At 36.0% G+C, this 27,563-nt stretch overlaps 1 protein-coding gene across 1 annotated transcript in view; it reads left to right on the top strand.

Moving 5' to 3' along the window:
* The window catches only part of RIT2 (Ras like without CAAX 2), a 176,925-nt gene that overhangs the window by 33,908 nt on the left and 115,454 nt on the right, over positions 1-27,563 (top strand). Inside the window, exon 2 of the mRNA XM_014894850.2 lies at positions 18,283-18,339. Within this exon, the coding sequence (XP_014750336.1) occupies positions 18,283-18,339 (57 nt within the window). The remainder of the gene's footprint in view (positions 1-18,282; positions 18,340-27,563) is intronic.

Genomic DNA, 27,563 nt, shown 5'->3' with positions numbered 1-27,563 from the left:
TTTATTGTTGGATGATGCCACTAGCTGCTTATTCAGTATTCATCATTGCACGCAGTGCAAATTCAACCACAAGATTTATGCTAAAGAAAAACTTCAGATAACTAATGGAATGCTTAGTTTTGTCTACATTTCTCAAATGTACAAAAAAAAAAATCGAGAAAAGATAAACAGCACTTCTTTTTGAGTTACTTATATGCAATGTTCCTCTTACATAATTATTTTAAAAGTAGTTAAAATAAGTGACATTTTTTCATTTGATATTAGGGGAAACTCAAGCTGCTGTTGCCCAAAGTTTCATGGCACTTAGGAAGCATGGCAAAGGGTAAGAAATAAGAGCAGCCTCTTGCTAGTAGTCTTCCTCTTGTGTCTAGATAGGTGTTTTATGTGCCTTCAGCATTATATTTGTAAAATTAGAGAAAAAATAGCTCCTCTGAAGAATTGTGAGACAGCATTAATTTCTAAGTAAGCAGTGGAAATTCAGCTCCTTGCTGGTGTCTAGGATGCAGCTCCTTTTTGATTTCTTCAAGGCATTAAAAAAAATCATAAGTAATATTCACACAAGAAAATATTGAAATGAAAGGGAAGAGTGATGACATCATCAAATAAAATAAAAAAATAAAATGGGCTAGAAAACTCTGAATTAAATTTTATTCACAGAAGAAGCTTGAATAGACTTTTGAGCAATTAGTTTGGGTAGAGGTGAGGATCAGTGCAGGATTAGTGGCTTAATGTTTTTGTAACCCCTGAGTCAGTTCACCCTCAGCATAAGTCTATTATAATGAGAGACATGACGTTTATTAGCTGAGCTCAATCTGTAAATTGTTTCTTCCCAGAAATGGCCCAGCCATGGGTGCTGGGCCAGATGGTGAGTCTCAGTTTTTGGCAGTGCTCTGAGCTTCAGGCTGTTGCTGTAATATTTGTTGTGCTCAGATGGCTCATGCAACTAAATTCTAAATATTGTGTGCAAGCTGCTGCACCTGTTCTAAAGGTGAAGTTACCTGCTGCAGATCCTCCAGTAAAAAACTGGCAGTTGCAGGTAACTGTGACATTTGGGATGTTCATTCTGCCGAACCTGGGCACAAACATCTGCCCTATCAAACATCTGCACCCAAGCTGCTGAAATGAATGTTCACTTTAGGGCTGTGGGTACAACCCAAGGACCACTTTAAACTGGCTTCAGTGAACATCAGGATACCAGAAGACAGAAAACAAATTTGAAAGTCATTCAGCTCTAGGACTGGACACAGATGTCTATATGTAGGCAAAGGCTAGAATTGCAGGGTCACTCCCTATTATAGGCATGGGTTTCAGTGTGACTATGAATATTAAAAAAAAAAAGAAAAAAAAAAGAAAAAAGGGCCATAAAGAACACATAAAGCTGAACCAACTCACCCATTGAAACATTTGCATTTCTATGTAATAAATTCATAATATCACACTACATCACGATGTCTTTGAGCTTTTGACTGTTTTATGCAAACAGACCTCAAAAAATTGTCTGAGATTTCCCCCTTAATAAGCCAAATGTCAGCTTCAAACTGCTATGCTGTACATTTTTGACTGCACTGCATACACGGTTTGCTTAATTTTGCAGTTATTTATAACTGGTTAATTAGATTCAAGCTGTAATTTAAAAAAATAGGTAGGGTGGAAGCAGAGATACACCCACCTAAAATAAATAAATCCCCGGCTGTAGATTGGAATATCAGCACTTCAGAATTTCGATGGCCTAAAAGTCTTTATTAAAGACTTTAGTCAGATGTTTCCCAGCTCCCCAAAACTCAGGAGTTTTGTCATGAAAGCCAAAGAGTGCAGAATCAGAACCTCCCTTTCAGAGAAATAGCTTCAAAGTTCCTAATGGTTATTGCCGACCCTGCTGCTTATTAAGGAAACATGCCTTTGCTTGCTGCCCCTAAATGATTTTCTATCTGACTAATAGCAGCTTCAGCTTTTTTAGAAAAAAAATTACTGTGGATGATAACAGGGAAGCGTGTAGGTCTATTAGGAAGGAAAATCCTGGAGGCAAAGGTGACAGCTTTACAGCGCCAGTCCCTGCGTTATTTACAGTAACTCATTTTGTATCTAGTGTTTCATATTGGTGAAGCCAAGGGCTGGAGCTGTTTGTTATTTACACCAACCCCGTGAGGGGGATGGCGGTATCCAAGGGGGCAGAAAATAGGTCTGTTGATTAGAACAGTAAATTAGGGGAAGGCAGAAAGACAGAGGAGAATAACTGGATTCCACAGACATGCATAAACATTTCAAGTTGTTTGCTACTTGTTACTGGGCTTCCCTATAAACCGTGAGCCGGAAATCTTTAAAGTAATAATAAAGCTTCCCTCCTCATCCTACTCCCTGAGTTATTTATCTCTCTGGTTTGTCAGACCTTCTGTTTGTCTGACCTTTGGTATGGTTAAAAAAACAAGAAGTTGTTTAGTTCAGAGTGTTGAAACTGCCAAGGAGGCAAAACTATCTTCTGTACAGCTGCATAAGCACTTGTTTTTGACCTAGGTGAAAAGGAAACCCATATGTGGGAGGTAAATTTATCTTTTCCTTCTACCACACTGCATTTAGCTCTTCAAAAAATGCCCTCTGGCCTCCATGCACCAGTTCAGAGACCATCACAAAGCAGTCTTCCTGAGTTGTAAGTTCTCAGGGGATTTTACAAAGTTCTGCTTTCTTTCATGATATATTTTTTTTCTATATTCTTTCACTATTTATTTTTTAAATACTCAGTTTTCATAACAGTGTCTCTAAATATCTAAATATCTGGATCTCTCCAGAATAGATTTTGGTTTGATTTCATTTGATTTTCAACCTTGTACCTTTCTGCTAACTCAAAATTGCACTAAGAGAATTCACGGAGGATTATTAAATTTTGCAAATTAGTAGATTATACCCAAATCTGGCAATTCACATGAGCATAATTTTGTCTTTAAACATACAAATGGTCTCATTGCCTTTAAAGTAAAGCAAGTGCTCCAGTTTTGACTTCAAAAGCATATATGATTAAAGGTAGCAATGAACATGCCTTATGAAATTGTACATTTCAATATACTGATGGTAACTAAGATTTTGTTTAATTCACTTCTATTATTTGAATTTTTTGCATAATTTCAGCTTGACTTTTTGTGTCTGCTTTTCGGACATCTTTGACAATTTTAAAAGCATTTAAAGATGTCACATGAAGTTATTTTTCAAAAGTTATATCAGAGTAAGGAGAAAACTTTTGCCAAAGGCTTTTGAAAAGCTAAGTCACACAGAAAATACGATAAATTCACATGCACAGCCACTGACACTGTGACCAGTCTCCTCAGCTCCTACACAGTCAGGCATCTAACAAATTACATCCCTTTGATGAGAAATTGGAATATGAAACCATTTTGTAGGTGTCTTTTCTTTCTTCCTCCAGAAAATGCTGACACATCTCTCTCACTCTTTCTCTCTCTCTCTGTACATATCTATCTATCTATCTATCTATCTATCTATCTATCTATCTATCTATCTATCTTTGTATCAATTCTCTCATTGTTAGAAAACTTCTGAGAAAAAATAAAATCTGCTGAATGAAATAGCCCGGCTGAGAATAAAGGTTTCCTGAACACCACTGACAGCTCTTGATCCGGTTTGGTCATTAAGTGAAATCAGTCAATTTGCAATTGGCAGCAAATAATTTGAACATTGCCCATATAATCTTATATTTGCTTAGGTTTCTTATGAACAAATTTGAAGATCCTATAGAATTGTAGCTTTTTTTTTTTTTTTTTTATGCCTTGGCTAAAGGACTTAGATGAGTTCTGGATCTGAGTGTTATAAAAATGTATTTATTTGCAGAAATTTTATTTTTTTTTCAATTGAAAAAATAATCAGGAGTTTGTTTTTTTTTTTTTACTAAAAAATTTCAAGCAGGAAGCTGTGTTTAATATTTCTTCTTTCTTTTCCCCTTTATAAAAACATCAAGATTTTAAGAAATGAAATTATGCATGCACCAAAGCAAAGTTATAGGTAGTAAGTGTATTCATTTGCAAAGCGTAAAGGCAAATAACCACAGTTATATGTAGATATAAGAGAAATTTCAGCCTAAATAGAATGTTTTACCACTTATCTCAGAGTCACAGTTTCACTGACTATGGTTTCTTTTGGAAGATTTTTAAATACTCCTTCTGAAGGACATTGTGGAAAGAGCATTGCAAAAGTAAAAACTTACATGAAATGCCAGACTATCAATAGAGAAGCTCTCAGTAATTTCTATGTATCTTGGTTTATGTCCTTCAAAACTTTTATAAGAGGATCTCTCAAAGGAAGAGTTTCCAAGCCCTATAATGCACCCTGTGTAAAACTGAAGCAAAGCCTGGAGTGAAAGAAATACTGAAGAAGAAAAAAATATTTTCTCAAGAAAATGGACAGAGATATTTTCACTCTGTGCTTAGGTGGGAGATGCAGAATATAAGTTCTCTGAATCAGAAACAGATAGCAATGCAAAAAAGCACATTGTTTGATGGATTAGATTTTGGCAGATACTTGCAATAAAATGGTGTTCAGGTTATGGAATGCAATGACCTCATCGTTGGATTTTAAAAAACAGGCTTAATATCCAGATCTTTTTTGCTTACTTCCTTTTGATTGAATGACTTTATTTTCCTGTTATAAATACTTGCCATTCAGCCAAAGACTTTGCTGACTATAACACTGATGACGGATGAGTCATTCTGTCACATCTATATCACTGTACCTTGTAAAAGGACCTGATTCTCCCTTTTTCTGGTAACAGAGCTGAGTCATTTCTGAATCAGCACAGCACAATGTCATCACACCATTAGCATGCAGTGTACTTCAGTATCATCTTACTCACTGAGTCCCTAAAAGTCCTCCTAAGTCCTTTTTTTTAAATATATATACTTAAGGAAATATTTCCAGTTGTTGTAACCTAAAGATGTGTGGGGTTTTTTGTGTTTAAGGAACTCATAAGCTTATGAGGGTCTTAAAAAAGTTTCTCTATGGTTTTCAGTAGCAAAATCATGACTTTTAGGGAGCTGAGTTATGATGCCCCTGCACCACCAACACAAAATTTCAGTGTTATAATTACTATAGAGACTGGGAAAACATAAATCCTAGTCCTACGATGGAGTACATGAAGTAAATCTCCCGACCCTGGGGCAAAGTTATTTTTGTTAAGGAGATCTGATTATAGAACCAGTTTCCACAGTAATTAGGAAAATCCAGAAATGGCTACATATATCCATCTTTTATGGCCTTTTATGACTAAGAAGTTAATTTTGATTCTAAGAATTTTTTTTTTCAAGATTCAAAACCAATTTTTTATTAATCTATCTCACCCCAATATATTGTGTTCCAAATTAAATTTAGAAATCCTGAGAAGAATTTTGTATCCAATGTAAATTTCAAGACTTGCATAAGGACACCATGCTTGTTTGAGGAGAGTGGGAAGATTTGGAAGGTTGTTTCAGTTTGGAAGGCTGGTGGTTTGGTTGGAGTATTTTACCTGCTGCTGGTTTTTCATGGAAAGGTCTAGAGTCACCAAATTGGGCTTCTGTCAGCCACCAAGTGAAGGTGATACATAGCACCATAAACCTCTAAGACAGCTGGTTCACACCAGAATAAATGACACCAAGGGCAGAGAGTGCATTACAAAATACACAAAAGTGAGTTTACCCCAGAAGAATGAAAGACTGAAACTCAGCCTGTTCTGAGGCCTAAGTGTTCCCGGGTCATGAGTCATCTCCTTCTAGCTGTAGGAAAAAAAAAAGCCAATAATATTGTCAGGTCTTTCCATGCTGTTGGTATTGAGAGCTGTAACATTTCTTATTCACACCGAGAATACAAGACTGAATAGGATAATGTAGGTTTTCTCTGTGAAATTACAATCAGCCCTCTAGAACTTTTGTATGTGTTTTGCAGCCTTCTGACCTTTTCAGTGGCGCACTAATGCTGTAATAAATCACCTCTTTTAGTGCCTGAAGTACTACCTTTCACCCCCAAACATGTCTGGCAACTGTGCCTGCTGTCAATATATCACCATAATGTAGCATGTACACGTGTCAAGCAATATGAATGTGCTTTTGGCAGATGTCAACTTCCAGTCAAGTTTGTACTTGAGAGAGCAGGAAGAGGATGAGTGACCTCATTTCACTTTTTTGTCCTTGTACTTCTTAGTCTTTTGATCTCTATCATTATCTTAAGTGTCTCGTGCAAAATGCTTGATATCATGCCCCCTACCTCCTTTCACCTACATAATTTCATGTTGGAGGGATTGGTTAAGTCTATTCTTAGAAATGTCATGGTTTTACTAACTTGATTTTAGACTAACAGTAAAGGCATGCATTCACATCTAAATCTTATGCTGCAATCCTGTAAATCTCAGAGCTTCCCGCCCATATTGGTGTTGCCTTGGTTTTCTTGCAGGTTTGGAAACTGAGGCAGAAAAGATGTTGGTGATAATCAAAGGACTGACAGTCAAAAGCTCAAAACACCTTTCCTCAGATTTGCAAAATCAAAAAAAAAACTTCCTCAGGAGTTTTTCAGTAATTACTACATAAAGTGAAAGTAACAGAAGGCATAAGGGTTGGTATTGCCTTCTGAGATAATTCATTATTTCCCATTAGTTTGTCTCCAAATTACATGTTGTTTTCTGGATCTAGAAACTCTCTTCTTACCAATTAACTCTAGCCTCTGAAGTATTTAGATGTTAAGATAATATATTCCTTTCCATATCCTTAAAATGTTAAATCTACTATTTAGAATTGTTGGATATCGATTACAGCATGTCTGAAATTTCAGGACCAGCTTGGATGGGATTTTGAGATACCTGAGCCAGTGAGAGGTGTCCTTGCCCAGGGCAGGGAGGTGGTCTTTGAAATCCCTTTAAGCCCAAATTTTTCTCTGATTCTATGAATATTCTTACCTTTGTGATTTTCATTTTCCCTGCATAACCATATTCTAAGTTACAACACAAAACTTCTTCTCCACCCAGAAGATCTCATTTTCCTAATTTCCAGGCTTTCTCAATGGTTTGATTTGTCTTTTGGGGAACAGTTCATAATTACCAGGCTTTTAGATTTGGCATGTTCATGTGTGGATGCAAGGGGAGTAAACTGAGGAGCCTCACCCTTCCCAAATCTTACAGAAATTCTTTCAGTACAGGTAGCAAAGACGTTAAGAACTCATGCTGGTGTAAGAGTTAATGTGGCAGGTTTGACTTTGTTATGAAGTGTTGCCTAATTAGCTGAGAAGGAAAATATCTGAGATATGACAAGGAAAATATGCTGAGTGCAAAGTCACCTCAGTAGTGAGGAACACTTTTCTATTCATATAATGCAAATGATGTGGTATTTAGCTCCATTGAGATAAAGAACTCCACCAAGAGAGTGTAAATTGAAATACAGGAGTAGGAAACAAATTGTAGAGGACAACATTCTGAGAATAATCAAATGTTCTTGAGGAATTGAAATATTTATTGGGATTTTAGCAATATTCTGGAGTCAGATTTCTGACTTAAGATTCAACAAATTCTTCTTTCCTTATTAGTCTACTTACTTTAAATATGATCTGACCACCGTGGTTATTTATGGAAAAACGTGTGTCAGATATTGAAAGAAAAGATGAGAGAATTTCTGAGAAAAATACGGTATTTTAGATTTTGTTTATATTTTTGTTGAAAAGGAAAGCTGGCATATTAAGCTACCTTAATCAACAGAAATGAAAAAAACTTATGAAAGTGATACATAATTATCTATAAATCATGTTAATTTATAGTAGAAGGGTAAATATCTGTAATTTATTATAAAATATATGACAGTATGTTTTGGTTAGTAAATCAGTTTCATTCTTTCGAAAGTGTTGATGCTATCAATACAAACCAGTAAATTTGCCTTTATTTGGTACAGTTTCCTGTCTCAAATTTCATCTGAACCAATTTTCTCACAGTGAAGTATTTTAATTTCAATGGAAGTTATATTAACAGCAGGAAACAAGATCATACCTTTAATCAGCAGCACTCATCACTTTCTACAACTGCCTTGGGAAAAGGTTGGAACCAGGCAGAGGTCAATATCTTCTCCCAGGTAACAAGTGGCAGGATAAAAAGAAATGACCTGAAGTTGTGCCAAAGAAGGCTTAGATTGAATATTAGGGAGAAATGTAATTGCTAAAGGGTTTGTAAAACATGTGCACAGGCTGACCAGGGCAAGGTTGGAGTCCTCCTCCCTGGAGGGATTTAAAAGCCACGTGGATGTGGCACCTGGGGACAAAGGTGAATGGTGGCCTTGCCAGTGCTGGGTGAATGGTTGGACTTGGAGGTCCTTTCCAACCTAAAAGAGTCTGTGGTTCTATAAACTTTCAAAAAGTTTATAGGAATCTGAATGCTTGAGAGAGGCACAAAATATTGTAGTTCAGATATCCATGGGCAGATAAGCACCTAAAGCCTGTTTAGTCAAAGGGAATTAGTTGCCAAAACTATCTGTGAATCTGGATGTTATCCTCAATTCACTATAACTGGCACTGGAAAGGAAAGAATGAATAAAAAAACTATCTCTGCTTTAACCCTGAATAAGTTTTTTGTGAAGATTTAAAGGAAAGAGTTGTGTCTTCCTCTTTGATGTGTCATCAATTTTCCAGACCATAGGTTTGATGTACAGAAGAGTTGGTACCACATTACAGAGGAGCAGCTACTCTCTCCCACTCACAAAAAAATGCAGCTGCTGTCACTGCCAATTCCTCACTGCTTGATGCATGGCATGTAATTTCACGTGGAAGATACCACAGGAGCTAACCACTAGTTTATGCTAGGAAACCTGCAAAAAACCTCCATTTGCCACTATCTGAAACAGCAGCAAACCAAGCTTGAGCATCTCAAGTTGTCATTACAGGGAAACATGTCAACAGTTAAAAAAAGAATGGGAGAGAAATAAACGTAGCTGCTGAGAGGTTTTTTTCCCATTGAATGAAATTACTTAATCCTTTTCTGAAAGTACTTTTCTCAGTGAAGTAGTGATACTTGAGGCTCATAGCAGCAAGCCAGAGTCTACTTGTATGAAGAACAACCTCATATTTCTCGTTTGCTGTATTCCTTTTGTAAAAAGGAGATTTACCCATGGACTTTAATTGAAACGTGTCTATCTGCAGTGGTTCAAGATCAGCTCTGTTCTTCTCTGAAATAATATGTGAAAATTGAGTCTTTCTAGCTTTATTTAATGTATTCCGTTTTAAAAATCACATTATCCTGGAGCCTGCTTTAAAACCTATTTATGTCATTAAATTTTGGATTGCTCACTAATGGAAGGCTTAAGTTGCCATTGGATTTGATAGCTGAAGAACAGTAGAAGACACATTAAGTTTTCTCTCTGATTTTAACTTGATAGAAGAAACACAGTGGAAAAATGCACTAATGGTAGCATTTACCAGGAGTAATTTCTGTTTATTAAGGCATCTCATCAAGTCACATAAGCTGAGCAGGGTAGGGAATGTTCAGTATTTTTGTGGGGGAATTTTTGGGAAGGGAGCAGGGATACACTACGGATGGTTTGCGAGTGGCAGCAACCTGCCTTATCATTATCGTTAATTTGTTTCATATGATGATGATGTCTCTTATGTGGGTAATGAATGCAACTCTCATCTACTTCCTTGTTTCCTTAACCACTAAATGGAATTTTTAACACAAATTTTATAATTCAGCTTGTTCTGCCTTCTGATTTGGAATTGAGTCTGAATGTAGATATTAATGGTAGTTAGAAGTCTTCAGTACAGCCATTTTTCACTCGAATGTGCTGATTCAAAAGACATGGAGGTTTTCTGCCATGAGAGCACTTTTCCTGAATGGTGTTTTCCTACAAGTTTTGCATGTTTAAGGATGAACTTTTTGAGCAATTTCTCTGTTCATCCCTCAGTCTATGCTGGAAAACTGTAACCACTGCCTAGTATTTGCCATTTTTCCACTAATGACACCTTAAAAGAAAATTATGAGAACTCATGTCTCCACATCTAATGATTATAGAAAGGACCAGGGTAAGAACTGCTCTGTGATTAATGATTTTTATTTATTCATCCAAGATCATCCAAGACAAAATATGTTTTTTTGTCTTTTCTTTCCACTCACCTTCTTCCTAATTCTTTATTTTTACTCTTAGGGAACACATTGTCTCAACATATAGGTTTCTGCATCAAGTCCTGCATTTCATTCTGATGGAAAAGGAATAATAATAGAACTGAATATTTTCCAAAGAAATAATCTATCTTTCTCTGTTACCACTAACTCCACCTCAACATATTTTGATTACAGTCTGCTCTCACTTTATTGTGGATAAGGGTTACAGTGGATAAGGAAGAGCTCCCTGTTTCTGCTCCAGATGCCCTAGTAACTAGATTTTCTTTTTCTGTTTAAAATTTGCATAGTGTTTTGTGTGTTTAATTTTCATTCTAATAATACAGATTTTATTTAAAAGATTTTTGATTTTAAGGTTATTCCTTTCCAATGCCTGGTATTCTTTTCTGTGAACTTCAGCTTCTATAGATTAACAAAGCACCCACCAATTCAGAAAAAAAATAAAATATATAAAAACCAATGCTGTGCCAGTGTCCCAGCCTATGCAGGATATTGTGTTACAGAAAGCTTCTGAATTTTTCTAGTACACCAAAATGTGTTTAACACAGAAATAAAATTCAGCTTGCCTTCATTTCAGAGCTAATGCTCAATAAATAATACATTGTAAACCTAAAAAATTGATAATTGCAGCTCACAGATCTTGCAGCATTCAGTCCTGAAACAAAGCTTTTGGCCAATTCCTTAAAGGGTATGACAATATAAAAATGGCTATATTGGGCCACAACAAAGCTGTCTTTAGGCTGATCTGTCAGTGCATCTAGTCTGTAATGGTGCTTGGGGAAGAACAAAGTAAAAGACATTAAAACTTCTGCTTAGAAATCCTCACATAATCTGGCAATATGAAGATAAAAGTGCATTTTCGTGGGGTGAGATCTTGGAGTTTACTGCAACCAGTTTTAAAAAATCAGTTTTTAGTCTAACATTTACAGTGTCATGGGGCAATCATGACAATAACTATAATACCTCATTGCTTGACAATTTGCCCTGTATCTCTAGGTACCTGCCCTTACCCAGCATTAGACATCACTCTTCTTCTCACACATCTTTTTTGGCCCAAATAAATGCTCCTCATTACTCCCTTTGTTTTGTTCAGGTGACTAAACCTCTCAGTTATTTATTCTAACACATACTGTAATCGACATGCAACATGTGTAGATAAATTAAATACAAACAAAACCAAAGGAAATATCATACATACTCCAATCACATAGTCTTTGGAAACCTGTCACCTATCTGAGAGAGAAAAGTTTTCTCAGGAAGTTGTAGGAAAACAAATTTAGAAATGCAGCATATTTTGTTCAAAACCAAACGGCTGCAGATGGGCTGGCTGTGACTTCATAAATTGTATATGAACCTCCTTCAGGTAGTCCTGCTAACCCTCCCACTCCAAGAAGATCATAAATCTAGGGCCATTTAAATTATCCTTGTGTTTAATGACACAATGCTTTCCATATAAAACCTTCTTCCTGGAAAGTAAAAAGCTTTATAAAGTTTTTGAGATCTAAGGCATGTAATATTTCAGGAAAACAAACCTTTCTTTCCAGAACTGATATTAGTTGTGCATCTGATTATAGATGTTACCCTTATTAAAATGTCATACATTAAATTAACATTTTCCCTACCTGAAACAGAATAGAGGAGAAAAAAATCTCCTTGAGTATATAACATTTTACTGGTTAAATCCTTTCACTTAAAGAACTCTTTAAAATAAGAGGGTTTTTTTCCATTTTCCATGTTTGAATCTTGTTCCAGAAAATCCCTCATATGATGTCTAAAAATATTTTCTAGTCCATAGCCTAAATTAGTTCATAGCTAATATTTCTCATTTGTTTCATAGCAAAATTTTTTGTTTAATTTTAAGACTTTTTCCTTTTCTCATTCTTTCTGACCTTGACTCATTAAACTTGTAGAAACCGAGCACAGATGAAATCTTTCTCAGATTGCATTTAGAGAATATCATTTTTTTTGGTCTCATCCTAATATATTTCATAATTACTGGTGTCTCCAACTAGACAAAGTTGCTGTGAGTGTTAATGCAGTTCATAGAGCTCATTAGATTTTTGAAAAATTCTGTCTTCACCTCCTACTATTCACAGAATAACAATGAAAGAGTGTTCTGAGGTGGAAGGAACCCACAAAGATCTTTGAGTCCCACTGCTGGTCCTGCACAGGACCGTCCCCAACAATCCCATCATGTCCCTGAGAGCTTTGTCCAAATGTTCCTTGAATTCTATCAGGTTTGGTGCTGTGCCCATTCCCTGGGGAGCCTGTTCCAGAGCCCAAACACCCTCTGGGTGAAAAACTTTTCCTGATATCCAACCTAAACCTCTCCTGACACAGCTCCAGCCCATTCCCTGGGGTCCTGTCCCTGTCACCACAGAGCAGAGATCAGTGCCTGTCCCTCCTCTTCCTCACAAGGAAGTTGTAACTGCACTGGGGCTTCCCCTCACTCTCCCCTTCTCCAGCTGGACAGCCCCAGTGCCCTCAGCCTCTCCTCTCACAGCTTCCCCTGCAGACCCTTCACCATCTTTGTTCCTCTCCTTTGGGCACTCTCTGATGCCTTGAGACCTTTTTTCTCTGGAGGCACCCAGAACTGCTCACAGTGTTCCAGGTGAGGCAGCCCCAGGTCAGAGCAGAGTGGGACAATCCCCTCCCTTGCCCAGCTGGCCATGCTGTGCCTGGTGTCCCCCAGCACAGGGATGTCCCTCCTGGCTGCCAGGGCACTGCTGACTCAAGCTCAACTTGCCACTGACCAGGACTCCCAGATCCCTTTCCATGGCCCTGCTTTCCATCATCTCATTCCCAGTCTGTCCACACATCCAGGGTTGCCCCATCCCAGGGGCAGAACCCAGCACTTGTCCTTGTTGAACTTTGCATGGTTGGTGTCTGTTGGTTAAGATTCAATGGGCAGAAAAACAACTGCAAATGATGATTTATCTGCCGTGCTAATCTGAAAATTCATAGTTAGTTATAGGGACGTTTGTTTATTTTTCCAAGCTAACAAAATAGAAATAAACACTCCACTCTTCAAGCACGAACTTTTGAAAAGACAACACATTTTAGAAGATCATGCCTATGTCTTATGAGTATGAAACCATCAGAAGACCAGAACTGTTCAAACTCTTTAGTATTTTAGAAATAAAATAATAGTATAATGATTTACTAGTTATTGAAATAGTATAATTTTTATACAATATAATTTGCATATGTTTATTAATATGCAAATGTTTTATTAAATGATAAAATAAGGTATATTCAACATCCCCTAACCATGTTTTAAAAGTTTTTTAATGTTATATATAGACAGAGACAATGTGGCACACTAAATTTTAAAATAAAGCATATTTATCTTTTCTTTTTCCATGATAATGTCTCTTCTATGATACACTCTTTGTTTTTAGACTCTGTACTTTCTTTGCCATCTTCTCTATTCTAATAATATCTATGTGCTCTCTTTATTCTTACGAACTTAATGAACTAATCCTCAAATCCACTGACTTTACCATATTGTTTTTTTAATGTCCATCTTCCACACTCGTCTCATTGAAATTTATAAAAAACACTAGTTAAGGATGCACTGGAAGGGTGGATCTAAATTAAAATTATGTGAATCAACCGTATGGATTCACTGATGTCTGACTTGCAACTACTGTGGTGATTTTGTTGGAATGTTTAAAGTGTAGGATTTTGTGATGAGGGTAAAAATTCGGTTGGAAACAGATTTATTATACTATCACACCATCACCCAGGAGAGTGTGAATATGTGGAAGCTCTTGGATGAATAAAGAGGAATAGGAAGCTCAGGATGAGATATTCACATCAGGGATACTATTAGCATAACAAATATTGTGTAAGCTTGCAATGTACTCTCCAACCTTGAAAAATAGATAGGACTGCTATCTAATAGTAAGACTGCTTTCAAAGTTTTTAGTATAAACAAAATTTAGAACGAATTAGAAGCTGAGTGGGATTCTATTCTCTCTGCTCTCACAGTTGTAGGAGTACCAAAACATTTTTCCTATTGGCTTTTGAGCTCACTCACACATATATATTTTTAAGATTATTACTTTCTTTAGATAAAATTTGGTATTGCTCTACTGGTAAAAAGGATGCTTCAGAATAAATATGTGACCTCAGCCTTTTTCTAAGCAAGACATTTTCTACTCAGTAGTTAATAAAATAATTTTAAGAGGGATTTAGAATTATATTGAAAATAGAAGACAGGACTAAGTTTGTTATTCAAAGAAAACATAACTATTTCTATGCGAGCATAGATATAATGTACAGCTTTTTAGAAAGTTATGAACATTGGATGAACATGTTTAGAAAAAAAATTCGGAAGGATTTCATCTGAAGGATCTGAACCCCTTTCTTGTTTTAAAAAGACAGGAGAACTTTAAAGTTGCATTGCTACTCATCCATGTCAGGCTTAAATTTGCTCAGCTGGGGCAACCTGCATTTGCTTAGCCACAGATGGATATAAAGAAGATGCTATTCATCTGAAACAATGATCCTTTTACTTATCATAGCTGATGTGTGATGTACATGTCCCATTTAAATGAAATGATCTTCACAGTGTCATAAAATATTCATTAAAAATTTTCAGGCAACTTGCAATTCAAAATGTTTCACAATATCTGCTATGGATTAAAAGGGTTTTGCTTGGTTTGATTTGTTTTTTTTAACCATTTCTTAACTGACATTATTTTCACATGTATATGTATTTAATCAAGTAACAGTCTTACCATTTTATTCTATTTTCACATCCTGCCTTAAAGCCACATTTTGTGCTTTGTGTGTGGCATAAATCAGAATCAAGTGTCCCTAATTTATAGACCTGCAAAAATTTGGTGTAGTATAATTTGAATTTCCAAAGGGGAAAAGTCACTAAAGTATTCAATGACAGTTTGAATTTGTTAGGTGTGAGCACTAATTTGTATGGAAGAAAGGTAATGGATGAGGAAAAACCATGGGACCAAGGAGAATATTTTCAACACACAGCAGGAAATACCAATACCATTTTTGTGTTAGTTTTCAAAATTAATTCACTCTAGAAAATGACTTTGGAGCTGATGATGGTAGCAATGAGCATATTCCAGCTGAGGCAGGTGTCCTGCTGGGGAGCCCAGACAGGGTTGGTTACAGGCAGGTCTAATTCCCGAGGCTCCAGCTGAGCTATGTGGTTTCATGCCAGTGCTGATTGAAGGTCCTTTTCCTCTGGGAAGCATTCCACCAACTTCCAGCCATCATTCAGAACTAATTTCTGCACATCCAGCAGCCAAGTCCGTGGAATACCTGGTAAAGCTGGACAGAGCTGCTGTTGTGCATCAGATGTTTGGAGACTTCTTTGTCCTTCGTCCTCATGATATAAGGAACTTATTGTTTTTGTAGCCACAAATTGGTTATTCCTTTTCCTTAGATGAAGTGACCAGCTATGCCTGCTCATAAAATGCTTTCCAAATGCTTTCTGCTTTAATATGAAGTTGGGTATAGAAGAAAATGCAAATTCTTATCTTAAGGAACAAAAAAAGACAGGTTGCAATTCCTGCTATTTATACACCAATTTCCTTATCTTCCATTGTAATTCATTGATTAAAAAGATCAGTGTGCCTCAATTCCTTCTATACCCTATTCCAGAGAGTGAGAGTTGAATCCCAGTGTGAGAGGTGACAAAGACTAAGAGGCCAAAGAAGTTCCTTCCCCTGGTGATAAGAAGGAGCCCATGACAAAAGGTTGTCAGGGGAGAAACTGTAGAACAAAATATATAGAGAAGGGAGATTTTATCCATCATTTTCCCAAGGAAATGAATGCAAGGTGTTCTCACTTCATTACTTTGAGTGTTTCTCTTGACATCTTACTCAAATTCTGTACCTTTCCAAATTGATTTTATATGCAATCATAGAAACAAAACCGTTCTGATTGGAAAACCATTCTGATCTCTAAGATCAAGTCCAGCCATTAACCCAGCACTACAAAGGCCTCCACTAAACCATGTCCTCACATTCACATTTCTTTGGAACATTTCCACTTTTGCATGCCACAATAGAAAACTTGATATTTAATACAACACGATGCTTTCAAATTATTTCAGTCCTCTTGAATCCTGTGGATTTGATGAGGATATAAATGATGCATTGACTCGTGGCTGTCTCAGGCGAGAGCAAAACCATTTACCATGAGCTCTGCCTGTTTTCTGAGAATTTTTGTTTCAATTATAGCTACAGATTTTGTGACGCAGGCATAGCTCCAAAAGGAAACAGAATGAGATCAGATGCAGAATAATTTGGGGTGTCTTTGAAAATAAAAAAAAAATAAAGTTTGGCAAGAGAAAGTAGCAGGTAATGAAGCAAATTAAATTAATTTGTGGTACAGGGCCTCAGAAAGCTGGATGTTTGTAGGCATAAACCATGTGGACAACATCTCTGCTACCTGCCTCAGCTTTTAAGAGCAAACTAGGCAGATCTCATCAGGCATGGATTTGCTCTTCATAAATCACTAACTCAGATGGTGGTGGCTAAAAATCTGTCACAACTGAAAAAAAAAAAAAAAAAGGAGAAAAAAACAAAACAGGTGTCTGTCCCAGAAATAAAAATGTCCAAACATGCACAGTGCTTAAAAGTAATGCATCTGAAAACAGACAATACAGAAGACATGAGTGTGACTGCAGTAGATTTATTGCTCTATAATATATGTGGACTGAATGAGCTTTTTCTTACATAGTTACCCTCTCTGAATATCTATGAATTTATAATGCTGCTTCTTAGCATTTATATTTGTCTACACTAAAGATGCAATAATTTATTAACATGCTAATAAATGTTTAATACTTCTTCTCTTTATCATTTTATAAAACTCTCTCCTTAGCCTCTGTTTCTTGAAAATATGAGAAGGACAAGCATTATACTAACACAATGATGTTTGAAAAGTCAGTGTATTTTTATGTAGATTTTTAAAAAGTCTCACATCTTGTTCATAACCTCTGTTGCACATGTTGTTGAAAGCAGCAGAGTTGTATAAGACATGAGGCAAAATCTCATGTTGGATTTCATGTGTTGTGCCTGGTAATTATGTTTCAGGTGGGGTTTTTTTGTTTGTTTGTTTGGGGGTTGTTTGTTTGTTTGTTTGTTTGTTTGTTTGTTTGTTTTGTTGGTTTTTTTTTTTAATATATATCTATATAGTAGATGAAGTTTAATACCAGAAAAATAAAATTGAAAGAAAATGCTTTAAAGATCAAAGCTATTTAAAAGATTCTGTTTTACCTTTTTCTTTTTCTTTTTTCCTTCTACTTATTTCACATATTTAACTTTTGAGAGGCTTTTATTTACAACTGTCATTGTTTGGGAGAGACATTTGCTTTACAAATTATTTGAAATTCAAACTTATGAGGAAAAAAAACAACAAAGTAAATGTAACTTCCCATGTTCTTCTAATTGCTGAAGTCACTGAAGACCCAAGTTTATTTCATGTTTTTTCAAGGCCAATGAACTTCAGATGTCATGTTGGACAGGATATGAAAGTTTATGTCTTTCTACGTAAATTAGAATTTCACTTTCAGCTTGCCACCTATTCCAATTGGCAGAAAGCAGTTTTCCTGAAGTCTCATGTAACTTTCCTAAAATTTCTGAAAGCACTTAATATTCAATCATAAAACAGTCTCATGAGAAGAAAGCTTCTCTGGGTGGTTAAGAGAAGCCTCCATCTGTTGCACAAAGTTCAATAAATCAGGTATCTTTAAATACACTAGGAATCAGATTAGGCACTCCAGTTAGTGGCATTTTGTAGCACTGTGAAAACTTTTATCAATCAGTCTTGTAAATCATGTTTTATGCTTTTGTCTTGGCAATTTTCAGCTGTATGCAATATCAAATTAACAGTATTTACCAAGTGTTAAAAATATATAAGATTTTAACATGAGAGTTGATACAATGAAATTTAAAAATTAAGAAATGAAGAAAAGTAAAGAGGTTTAATATTTTTCTTCATTTATCAGTTCTGAGCTATCAATGTAGAGTCAATGCATTTCACAGTAGACATAAAACAAACTTTGCACTCACAATCTGAGCTGATACTTGCATGAGCGAGTTATGCCTGTGTTATTCTGCCTGTTTCTATTTAATGGTGGTGATATAACTTTTTTTTCTTCCCTCTCTCTTTTTCCTCTACAGCAATGACAATGCAGTTCATCAGCCATCGGTTCCCTGACTACCATGACCCAACTATAGGTGAGTACAGATTTTTCTCCCCTTCATCCCTTTCAGTTTCTCTGCCTGTATGAGACTGTGAGACAGTGAGAATCTGCTTCTAAAAGGCCCTTAGGTAGAGGCAAGATTTTCAAAATTTTGATTACACCTTAATTTTGTGATGATAATTGAGTTGTGTTATGGTCATTCCATAGATACTTGTTCCTGATGTTCTTGATACAAAAATCTCTTTTCATTTATACAAAAAAATCAGGATTCTGCATTCATGCACCATAACTATTAATGTCGTGCATTTATAACTGCAGAATATGAAACAAAATTACTAAAGAATGTGAAAACTCCAATCTGGAGTGGGGTTTGCTTGTCTGTTTTTTTTTAAGTCCTATTATTTTAGTGCTATTTCCCATATTAAAGTCTTAGCTGACCTTCTCTAGGAACATCAAAAGACTACTCAATTTAAGACTCATGCTCTGGTTTTACACACTCCTGCTAATTTTGTCGGGTTTACCTACTTGATAAACTTTGGTAATAACAGAAATTCACACATATGTACACTTTCTTACAGTACAAGTCTTTATCTGAAATAAAATTTAAATGCTGAGTGACTCTTAGAATTTTATGTTTATTCATTTAAGAGTGCTTTTATTACTTAGTTTTACTTATACTTGCATGTATACACACTATCCATGTGCAGTATTTAATTATAACAAGAAAAAGAATTTGTGCCCGTAAGTGGAGAAACTTCTTTGAGGGAAAAAAAAATCAATTCCTCTCAATCAATTTTTTCAAAATTTTCTTTGAAATTTTCAAATATTTCAAACTTGCCTTTAACTTCTATAAAAATACTGTATTGCTATAGAGAGCAGACAATGACAGCTTTTATTTTTATTTGTTATTTCTATGTTATTCCACATTTCCTGGATTTTCACTCTTGGTAAATGGTCATAATTTTAATAATGAAAATATATATAAACTCTTCATGTCACTGGTAATTTTACAACTGTTAAAAAAATTTGCAGAACAGCAATGGGATATGTCAGCTCTAAAGAAGGCAAAACTATTGTGAAATTGCTGCAAATTAATTTTCTGTTCTCAGAAAAAAAAAAAATCATTAAATCCAATTGGAAAAGAGGAACATTATTAGTTATTGACACCATTAAGTTATGTACATACATCCATCTTTATTATTAGCTACCCACCTGCCATCAGTATTTATCCCTATATTGTATCGCATGATAATCTCAACTTATTGGTCTCTAGACACCACCACGATATGAATAATAGATAATCACAGAGAGAAGGAAAGCTTATGATGCATTCTAAGTACTTACTGCAGGAATGCCTAGAGGACCTGATCAGGATGAAGTGATTGAGTGAGAAAGTGTTTCTGCTCAGTAAAACCAACACTAGAGCAGAGGAGAGAGGGCAAAAGTGAACAGGGAATTACAGAATACCATCTCACCCAGCTGGCTAGACATAGAACTGGAAGTAGGAGGTTTTCTCTTCAGCACTTCTCTTTCTCAGAACATGATGAGAACATCCTGAAAAAGTCTTATTACTCTCTGGGCTCCCAAACCCATACTAAACAGAATAATCTTGGGCTAAATATGCATATTTCTTCTTAAATCTGTGATAAATCTGTGATAAATCTGTGATAAGACCTCTTAAAATTGAACATGAAATAAAAAAAAAACAAACAAAAAACAAATTGAAAGAATCACTTACTGCCACACCTGTAATTACAAACACATAATTTGCAATTGACAGCCCACTGCTGATTTCAGAAGGTACCAGAGAAAAGGCTATTCCTCAAAAGTCATGAGGCAATAGATACAGATCCTTTGTGTCATGGGCAAGTTATCATTTAACTTTAGAGCAGAGATTTCTCTAGTCAGAGTTTTGTTTCTCACTGTAGCCCAGCAGCAAATGATGCAGAAATTACAAAACAGGCCACTTATAAAATCTACATTCAAGCTGGCTGAGTGACAAAGCAGAAAATTAAACACAGATTAAACACAGTTTTTCTTTTCTCTCTGAGGCCCCTGATCTCTCTGGATACCAATTTATTGCTTTTCCCTTGTGACTTAGATTTCAGGCCACATCCATTCCTCAGCATTTTTTATCTTGTTTGTGGAACCTATGGGATGTCCTGAACTTTTATGGGCACATTGACGTCACTTTTTTTTTTTTTTTTTTCCTTGTGTGTACCTCTTTGGAAGTAGGAACAGAGTTTTCTATGGAAGGCACTGAATGGGTGATATAGTCCAGAAGAAAAGGTCTATAGTGAGTTTAAATTATAATCACAGATCCCCAGTGTTAACCAACGTATTGAGACTGCAGTTCTCTAGCAGGACATTAAGATAAGGTGGATTGTCTCATTTTCTTGACATGCACATAAGAATCTAATAAACACCCACCTAATTTTTTTCTGATGTTCTTGCCCTATCTATTACACTCTCTTTGTTTCCTATGGTGTGAAACTGTGCTGGCAGTGACCATGATGCTTAACTGTGCAAATTTAGCCAAGATTTAAAGAGGTAGTGCTGACAGATTTGATGCTGTACCTCCTAATAATTGATGGTGCTTTTTCTAATTAATTCTCCTAAAACAAAAAGATGAACGTGGGGATAGTGAAATAGAGGGGCCACTGTAAACAACGTCATTGTCCCTGAGATCCCAGAAGTCTATAACTTTCAGTTTTAAGGGAAAGTTGTTGATGTCTCTGGGGCTACCAAAATATTGATAATCACTTTGTCATTTTTAACTTTCCATTGTCCACTTTTAGCGCTGGCATGGAAGTGGAATAATAATTTTGGCTGTTTTTCACTTCTGTAGCTCCCTGTGAAATAGTTAGTCGTCTAGGTAAAGACAAGGGACAATAAACTGTTCCCAAAACACATGAGCATAGCACTGATACAATCTGGTTGATATCCTAATTGGAAAGCAGAGCCAAACCACATTCAGTCACAAAATACAAACCCAACTTGTATGGTCAATTAGGAACACATAAAAACCCTGAAACCAGGAATCTACAGTAGTTTTTTGCATTGACTTAAAAATAAATGGCTGCTAATTTGGTTTCGTATTTTATTTCATGAAATATCAAATCTTTTCAATATTAAGAATTGTTCTGAATTTCTTTTTTTTTTTTTTTTTTTTTTTTTTGTATAATTAACATATTTTTTGTCCTGACCTCCTCTTTATAGAAGCATACACATGGACAGCTGGTTTATGAAGGTTCTTAGAAGGTTTTTCTTTTCCTCCTTATTTTATTTGCATTTTATACTTTATCTATAAACTGATAACACAATGAACTTTAAGGAGAGATAAGTTGGTTTTGTTGTGTTTTGTTTTCTTTTGGTTTGGTTTGGGGTTTGGGATTTTTTTGTTTGTTTTTTTTGTTTGTTTGTTTTTTGGGGTTTTTTGTTGTTTTTGGTGGGTTTTTTTGTTTGTTTTTGTTTTTTTATTATTTTTGGGTGGGCTTTTTTGTTCTTTTTGGGGGGGGGGTTGTTGTTGTTTTTGTGAGTTTTTCTGTTTGGTTTGGTTTGGTTTTTTGTGTTTTTGTTTTGTTTTGTTTTTTTGTTTTTATTTTAAATCTAATCCAACATGAGGCTATGGTGAAAACTGCTTAATGATACTGACTAGAGAATGCAGAGTCCTTTCACTTTAATATGCTGCCAAATGTTCTTCCCCTTCCCAATTCTGCTCCCCTCTGAACACACAGTTGGGGATTTATCCTAAATGTTGTGCAGTAATAATCTTGCAACTTTGAAGAGGTAGAGTGTTATTTTTCACTTTTTTTTTGTGAGAGTCCCCAGGAGCATGGATTTTCCCTCTCATTCCTTCTCATTGTGTTTCACCATTATGTTACCAATTTATCAGATTTTTCCCTTTCTGCAATGACTCATATCTCTATCAATACAGTAGAAATATACAATAAGAATATAGTGGTGCTTTGTACTTGCAACTTTTTCTTCTGTTGTCCACTGACATTTCTGAAATATTACAGGGCATCTTGATCACAGAACGCTGCTGCTGCTACTGTGAGATGATGCAGAATTTTTTCTAAAAAAATTATTTCAGTTTCTACATTACGAGATACATATGTTTATAGATTTGTATGTTATACATACCTATACTTCAAATGTGTTAATTTTGATTTTGAAAAGGCCATGCAAATAGGTTTAGAATTATTTACATTTTTTTCTCTATATTTATGCTTTATGAAAGGAATACCTACACTTTTGAAGAATTTAATGGATGTTGTGATGTCACAAAACTGCAAGATTTTCTTACAGAAGACTGCTATAAATTTATTTTATAAAGGAAAAGGCTGCTGTTTTAAAAATTTTAATTTTCTTTTTTCCTGTTAATGTTTGCTGATTTTTAGTTTGCTTTTCCAAGTACAGAGAGCATTTTTATTACCATAAGAGTTTATTGGAATAAATTCCCTGTACATTGTGGAACAGACATTAAGTGTCAAAATAAATTTGTGCAATAAATGTTCCCTTCAGATGTAGGAAACTTTCTTTTATTTCACCTGATTGTCTTAGTTTGGAAAAACTGACAAGATTTTGAGAAACTCAGACTCCAGACGTCATGTATAGATATAAATAAGTGTGTATACACATAAATGCAGAAATAGATGTGTCAGTATTCATTTAAAATAAAGAGCAAACAGTGATTAAAAAGTTAAATGCTACCTGAATTGCTAATTTTAATGCTGTCACTTTGAGTTTAATGCCAGTTCAAGATCAAATGGATATAATGGCCATATTTTAGGCTTGCTACAAGCATTGCAGTTCAAAATTTTGAGACAGAAACATATTACTTTTGTAAGTAAAGGGGGAGGGAAGGGAAAATTTAGCATTAGACTTTATGAAGCAAAAAAAAAAAAAATCAGAGCTTAGCACTTTGTGAAAATGAAATTATTTTAGCACACATTTAATATTTAATTGTAGTCAACAATGGGCATAAAATCCAAATGGCAGTGGATGTGATAATTTTCTGGAACAAATGGCTAAGATCAATTTACAGTCTGCACAGTCTTTGGCAACATCACAGAGAGTTAATGCAAGTGGAGTGTCAGGAAAGGAAGCAGGACACGGAGCAGAAAACTGGACAGGCTCCAAGATGCTCATTAACCATGTGACTAATCTTAAAATGAATACATAATGCAAACGAGATGCGAGAGCAGCTTCTCTGTTTTGGTGAGATATCACTGCATGAGATTGTGTCAAATGAGCAGTTGAGGGCATTAAGGCTGTGTCAATGTCAAACTCTAATTGAAATGGGTGCGGGATGGAAAGCACTCTAGCATTAAGCACATGAATTTCCATGAGGTTTCCTAACGAAGTGGTGCATTCACCAATGCATCAAACAAAATGCATTTACTCATCTTTAATAAGATGTTGGAAGCGTGGGGGTGAATTTCAGACGGAAAAAAATATAAAATGTAGCTGGGAATAGTCTAAGTTTATATAATGCGTACTAAAAAATGATGGTGATATAAAGATTATTTCTGTTTTGAAGGCACAATAATGAAAAAGGATAAAACAAGAGAAATACAAACTCATTAAAAATTAAAGAAGACAAAGGTGGGACACATCTACTAGATCTGGAGAAAGGCATTTTGCCACAAAAGTTCCATTCACATTTATATTTAGGGTACAAAAAGTTTCTAGGACATTTCTGCTCTTATATAAAACATGAATGCATGTTTAGACCATCCCTAAATTAATTCTCATTCTCTTTTTTATATAGAAAATTAAACATTTAGATTAGACTTAGCACGTCACAACTGGATTTGAGCCTCAAATTGTTTGTTTTATTTTTTTCTTTTTTTTTCTTCTTTCATTCATCATTCTTCATATATTTATTAGGCTTATCTGAGATGGGATAAAAAATTCATATAAAATGATCAATTTGTCTCCAAGGACTGTCTCCCAAGGGTATTCAGATTGATTATGTAGATGTAGCAATATTGCCTGTGTTTGTTTTCCATATTAATCATTGTTCAAAACAAGAAATGAAGAATTTAGAAGAATACTGGTGTGTCCATTTTAATAATTTTCATAAACTAGTGTTTTTATTTTTCATTTTACTGTCTGTTGGTATTATTTGCATTACTAAGAGATTAATAGCCACTTTTGGTGTAAAGCATTTTGACTTATGTACATCAAAAAAAGCAGAGATTATGGCTACTCTGACTAAGGCTCACATTTAGACATCCAAATTATAATGTCTGCACGTGAATCATTTATCTTGGTTCCAATTATGTGAGATTCAGGGAGATTTAGAAGTGGAAATTCGCTTCCTCACTTCCTTTGTCACAGTTTGTGGGAGCCATTTGAGATCCTCTGGCCCGTGTCCAGAGAAGGGAACAGAGATGGGGAAGGGTCTGGAGCACAAGTCTGATGAGAAGTGACCAAGGGAGATGTGGGGGCTCAGCCTGGAGAAAAGGAGGCTCAGGAGGGACCTTCTGGCTCTGCACAACTCCCTGACAGGATGGGGCAGCCAGGAGGGGTTGGGGCTCTTCTCCCAGGTAACAAGGGACAGGACAAAAGGAAATGGCCTCAATTTTCTCAAGAGGAGGTTTACATTGGATAGAAAGTATTTTTTTTCCCTGAAATGGTATTAAGCAGTGGCACAGGCTGCCAAGGCAGTGGTGGAGCCACCAGTCCCCATCCCTTGAGGGATTTAAAAGCCCTGTAGGTGTGGCACTGGGGACATGGGTTAGTGGTGGGCTTGACAGTGCTGGGTTAACAGCTGGAATCAATGATCTGAGGGCTCTTTTCCAATCTAAAGCGTTCTGTGAAGGATTCTGTGCCCTGCAGTCCTGCTTTGGCTCAGGATCCTGACCCAGAGGGCTGTAGGTCTTCCACAGGCTGTGTGTGGCTGATATCCCTGTGGACACAGGATCTATGGATCACCACAGCCCTACTAGTGCAGTGAATAAAATACAGAAAATATTCCCCAGAGCGTATCAAACATCCAGACTCCAACAGGGGCAAGTAGATAGCATTCACACTTCAGAGTAAGGAGATTTTTAACTACCTGCCTTGCATACAGGTACATACTTTGTAGGTTTCTAAATCTAGATGCCTAAAGATGAATTGTGGTGTCTTGTCAGAGCAAGGACCTTCATAAATCACTGTGGTACCCCTCCGAGTGTCTGGATAAGGTGACAAAAGAAGGGTTGTCATGTGTCTGGCAGTGTAGGTTCTTCCATAGTAAGAGAAAAAATAAGCCATGCATAGAAAAGTAGGGAGTAGCATTAAAAAGTTAAGAATGGAAGAACTGCCCAAACTGCTCAATTAATTTAGATTTCAAGGAGGCAATAACACTCCTTCTGCTTAGTGTTACTATTACATTCTACTGTGAAAAGAAATACAAATTGTTTGAAAATACAGAGAGTGAAGACTGGAAAATCTAACCAGATTTTTCTCTCTCTGATGGAAACAATTCGACTTGAAAACCAAAAGATAATCCCATTTCCCTTTGAGATATTTCTTTTTAAAAGGTGGTATTTTCCCTCCAAGGTGCACATTAATGATAACTGGATAATATCTCAACATTTCAGTCTGAGATTTGTTTGTCTTAGATGAAGTCTCAGATCATGAGGAATTTTGATTCTTTCTGTTGAGAACTTCAGTATTTTTCTTATTAAGGGAATAGTCTGCACAATATACTAAACATGTTGTGTTACTCAGATACATGATCTAAAGCTTTCTTTGAACTTTGCTTTCATAAAACAGCTATTCAGTCCTAAATTGTCTTCAGACCTCATGCAAGAAATTATCAAATCAACAACTTGAATTTTTCTGTCTGTACTCAAGGGGAATCACTCCTAAAATCCCGGTCAGAATCTTAATGTCCAACATTCAGGTTTTCTTACAAATACAACTCATGGAATTATTTTGAGGGCTGTTTACATCGGGTGACAGTTCTTTTTTTGATTAACATTTTCAAGCACCCGGGAGTCACTGTTTAATCTACGAACTTCCTTTTAGAAACATCTCTGGTACAAAAAATATTAGAGAAGCAAATGCAGTCAGTGTCTTTTTAGGGAGTAGGTACCCCAGAGGGCTGACCCTCCAGTCACCATCTCCCCTCTCAAGTCACCAAACGCCTCTTCAATGTCTGGATGTTTGGTCAGAACACTTTGAAGATGATTTTGGTTTTGCTCTTTAGCCTTGGCAATGCAGTGGCCTGTGTCCATCTCACATGCCCTTAGGAAACTGAACACAGCAGCTCTGCTGGCAGGTTCACTTCAGGCACAGCAGTGCCAGACAGCAGCTACAGCTACAATCCCCTGCTTCACCATGCTGTGAGGTCTCAGAGGACGAAATAGTGTAGAGATAAAGTGTAGAGCTCTCTATCTAGAGCTATTAATATTGTAATATATTAATAGACATAGATATTAGTGTCTCTATGTAGCTATTAATACCTGGAGCTATTCTTCACCCTAAAGCATGGACAAGGAATGATGTATGAGCTATCACCTGCTAGGAACAGACACTCAAGACTCTGAAACAGTCTAGTTTGGTGAGATGAAATAAGCCAAATCTTAAAACTTATTTGTGAAGAAAAAGGGGAAACCCCACTCTTCCTCTTTGCCCTTTTCCCAGTCCTACTGGCTCTCTGGCATCCACTGTATAGTTTTTCAAGCTGATTCAATAGTACTCCAAAAGTAAACTAAGTCATCCCAACATGGCATAGCTGTCTACCAGGTTACTGAGTTTAATAACTTTGGTAAAAAAATTAGTTCTTAAAGCTCAAAAAGTCAATAGAAACAAATATGTGGAAATGGGAGTATAAGTGAGAATGTAAGAGAACAGAAATGATTTAATTTCTGGGACAGGAGAGAAAACTCAGTCAAGCATCTGATGTATTCATTCTCAGACAAAATTCCTTCTCAAGTTGATCCTTGTTATCAAAAATAACACTGAAAATAACCTGTGCCATGGAGTGGGATTCCTGTGGCTATTGTCCATCTCCAAATAGAGAAAACAGTTTAAATGGCCTTTTGACCCTTCATGGATCTTTATATTCTCAGCTGGAGCAGTTATCTAATCAAAATTACCTTAATTGATAATCTGGCTGGTGATATGACTTCCCTTTCTCCATTGTTTTAGAAATTAAAGAAACAAATAAATTACTCTGTTTATTAAGAGTAGAACCTGGCAGGTGGTGAGTGGTGATCAGAAGAGTTAAATCCAGTTGGAAGACAGCTACGAGGGGTG

Source organism: Sturnus vulgaris, chromosome Z, assembly GCF_052056855.1.
Source record: "Sturnus vulgaris isolate bStuVul1 chromosome Z, bStuVul1.hap1, whole genome shotgun sequence".
Classification (NCBI taxonomy): domain Eukaryota; kingdom Metazoa; phylum Chordata; class Aves; order Passeriformes; family Sturnidae; genus Sturnus; species Sturnus vulgaris.
Note: the sequence above shows the minus strand (reverse complement) of the source record. Positions and strands in the feature narration are given on the sequence as shown.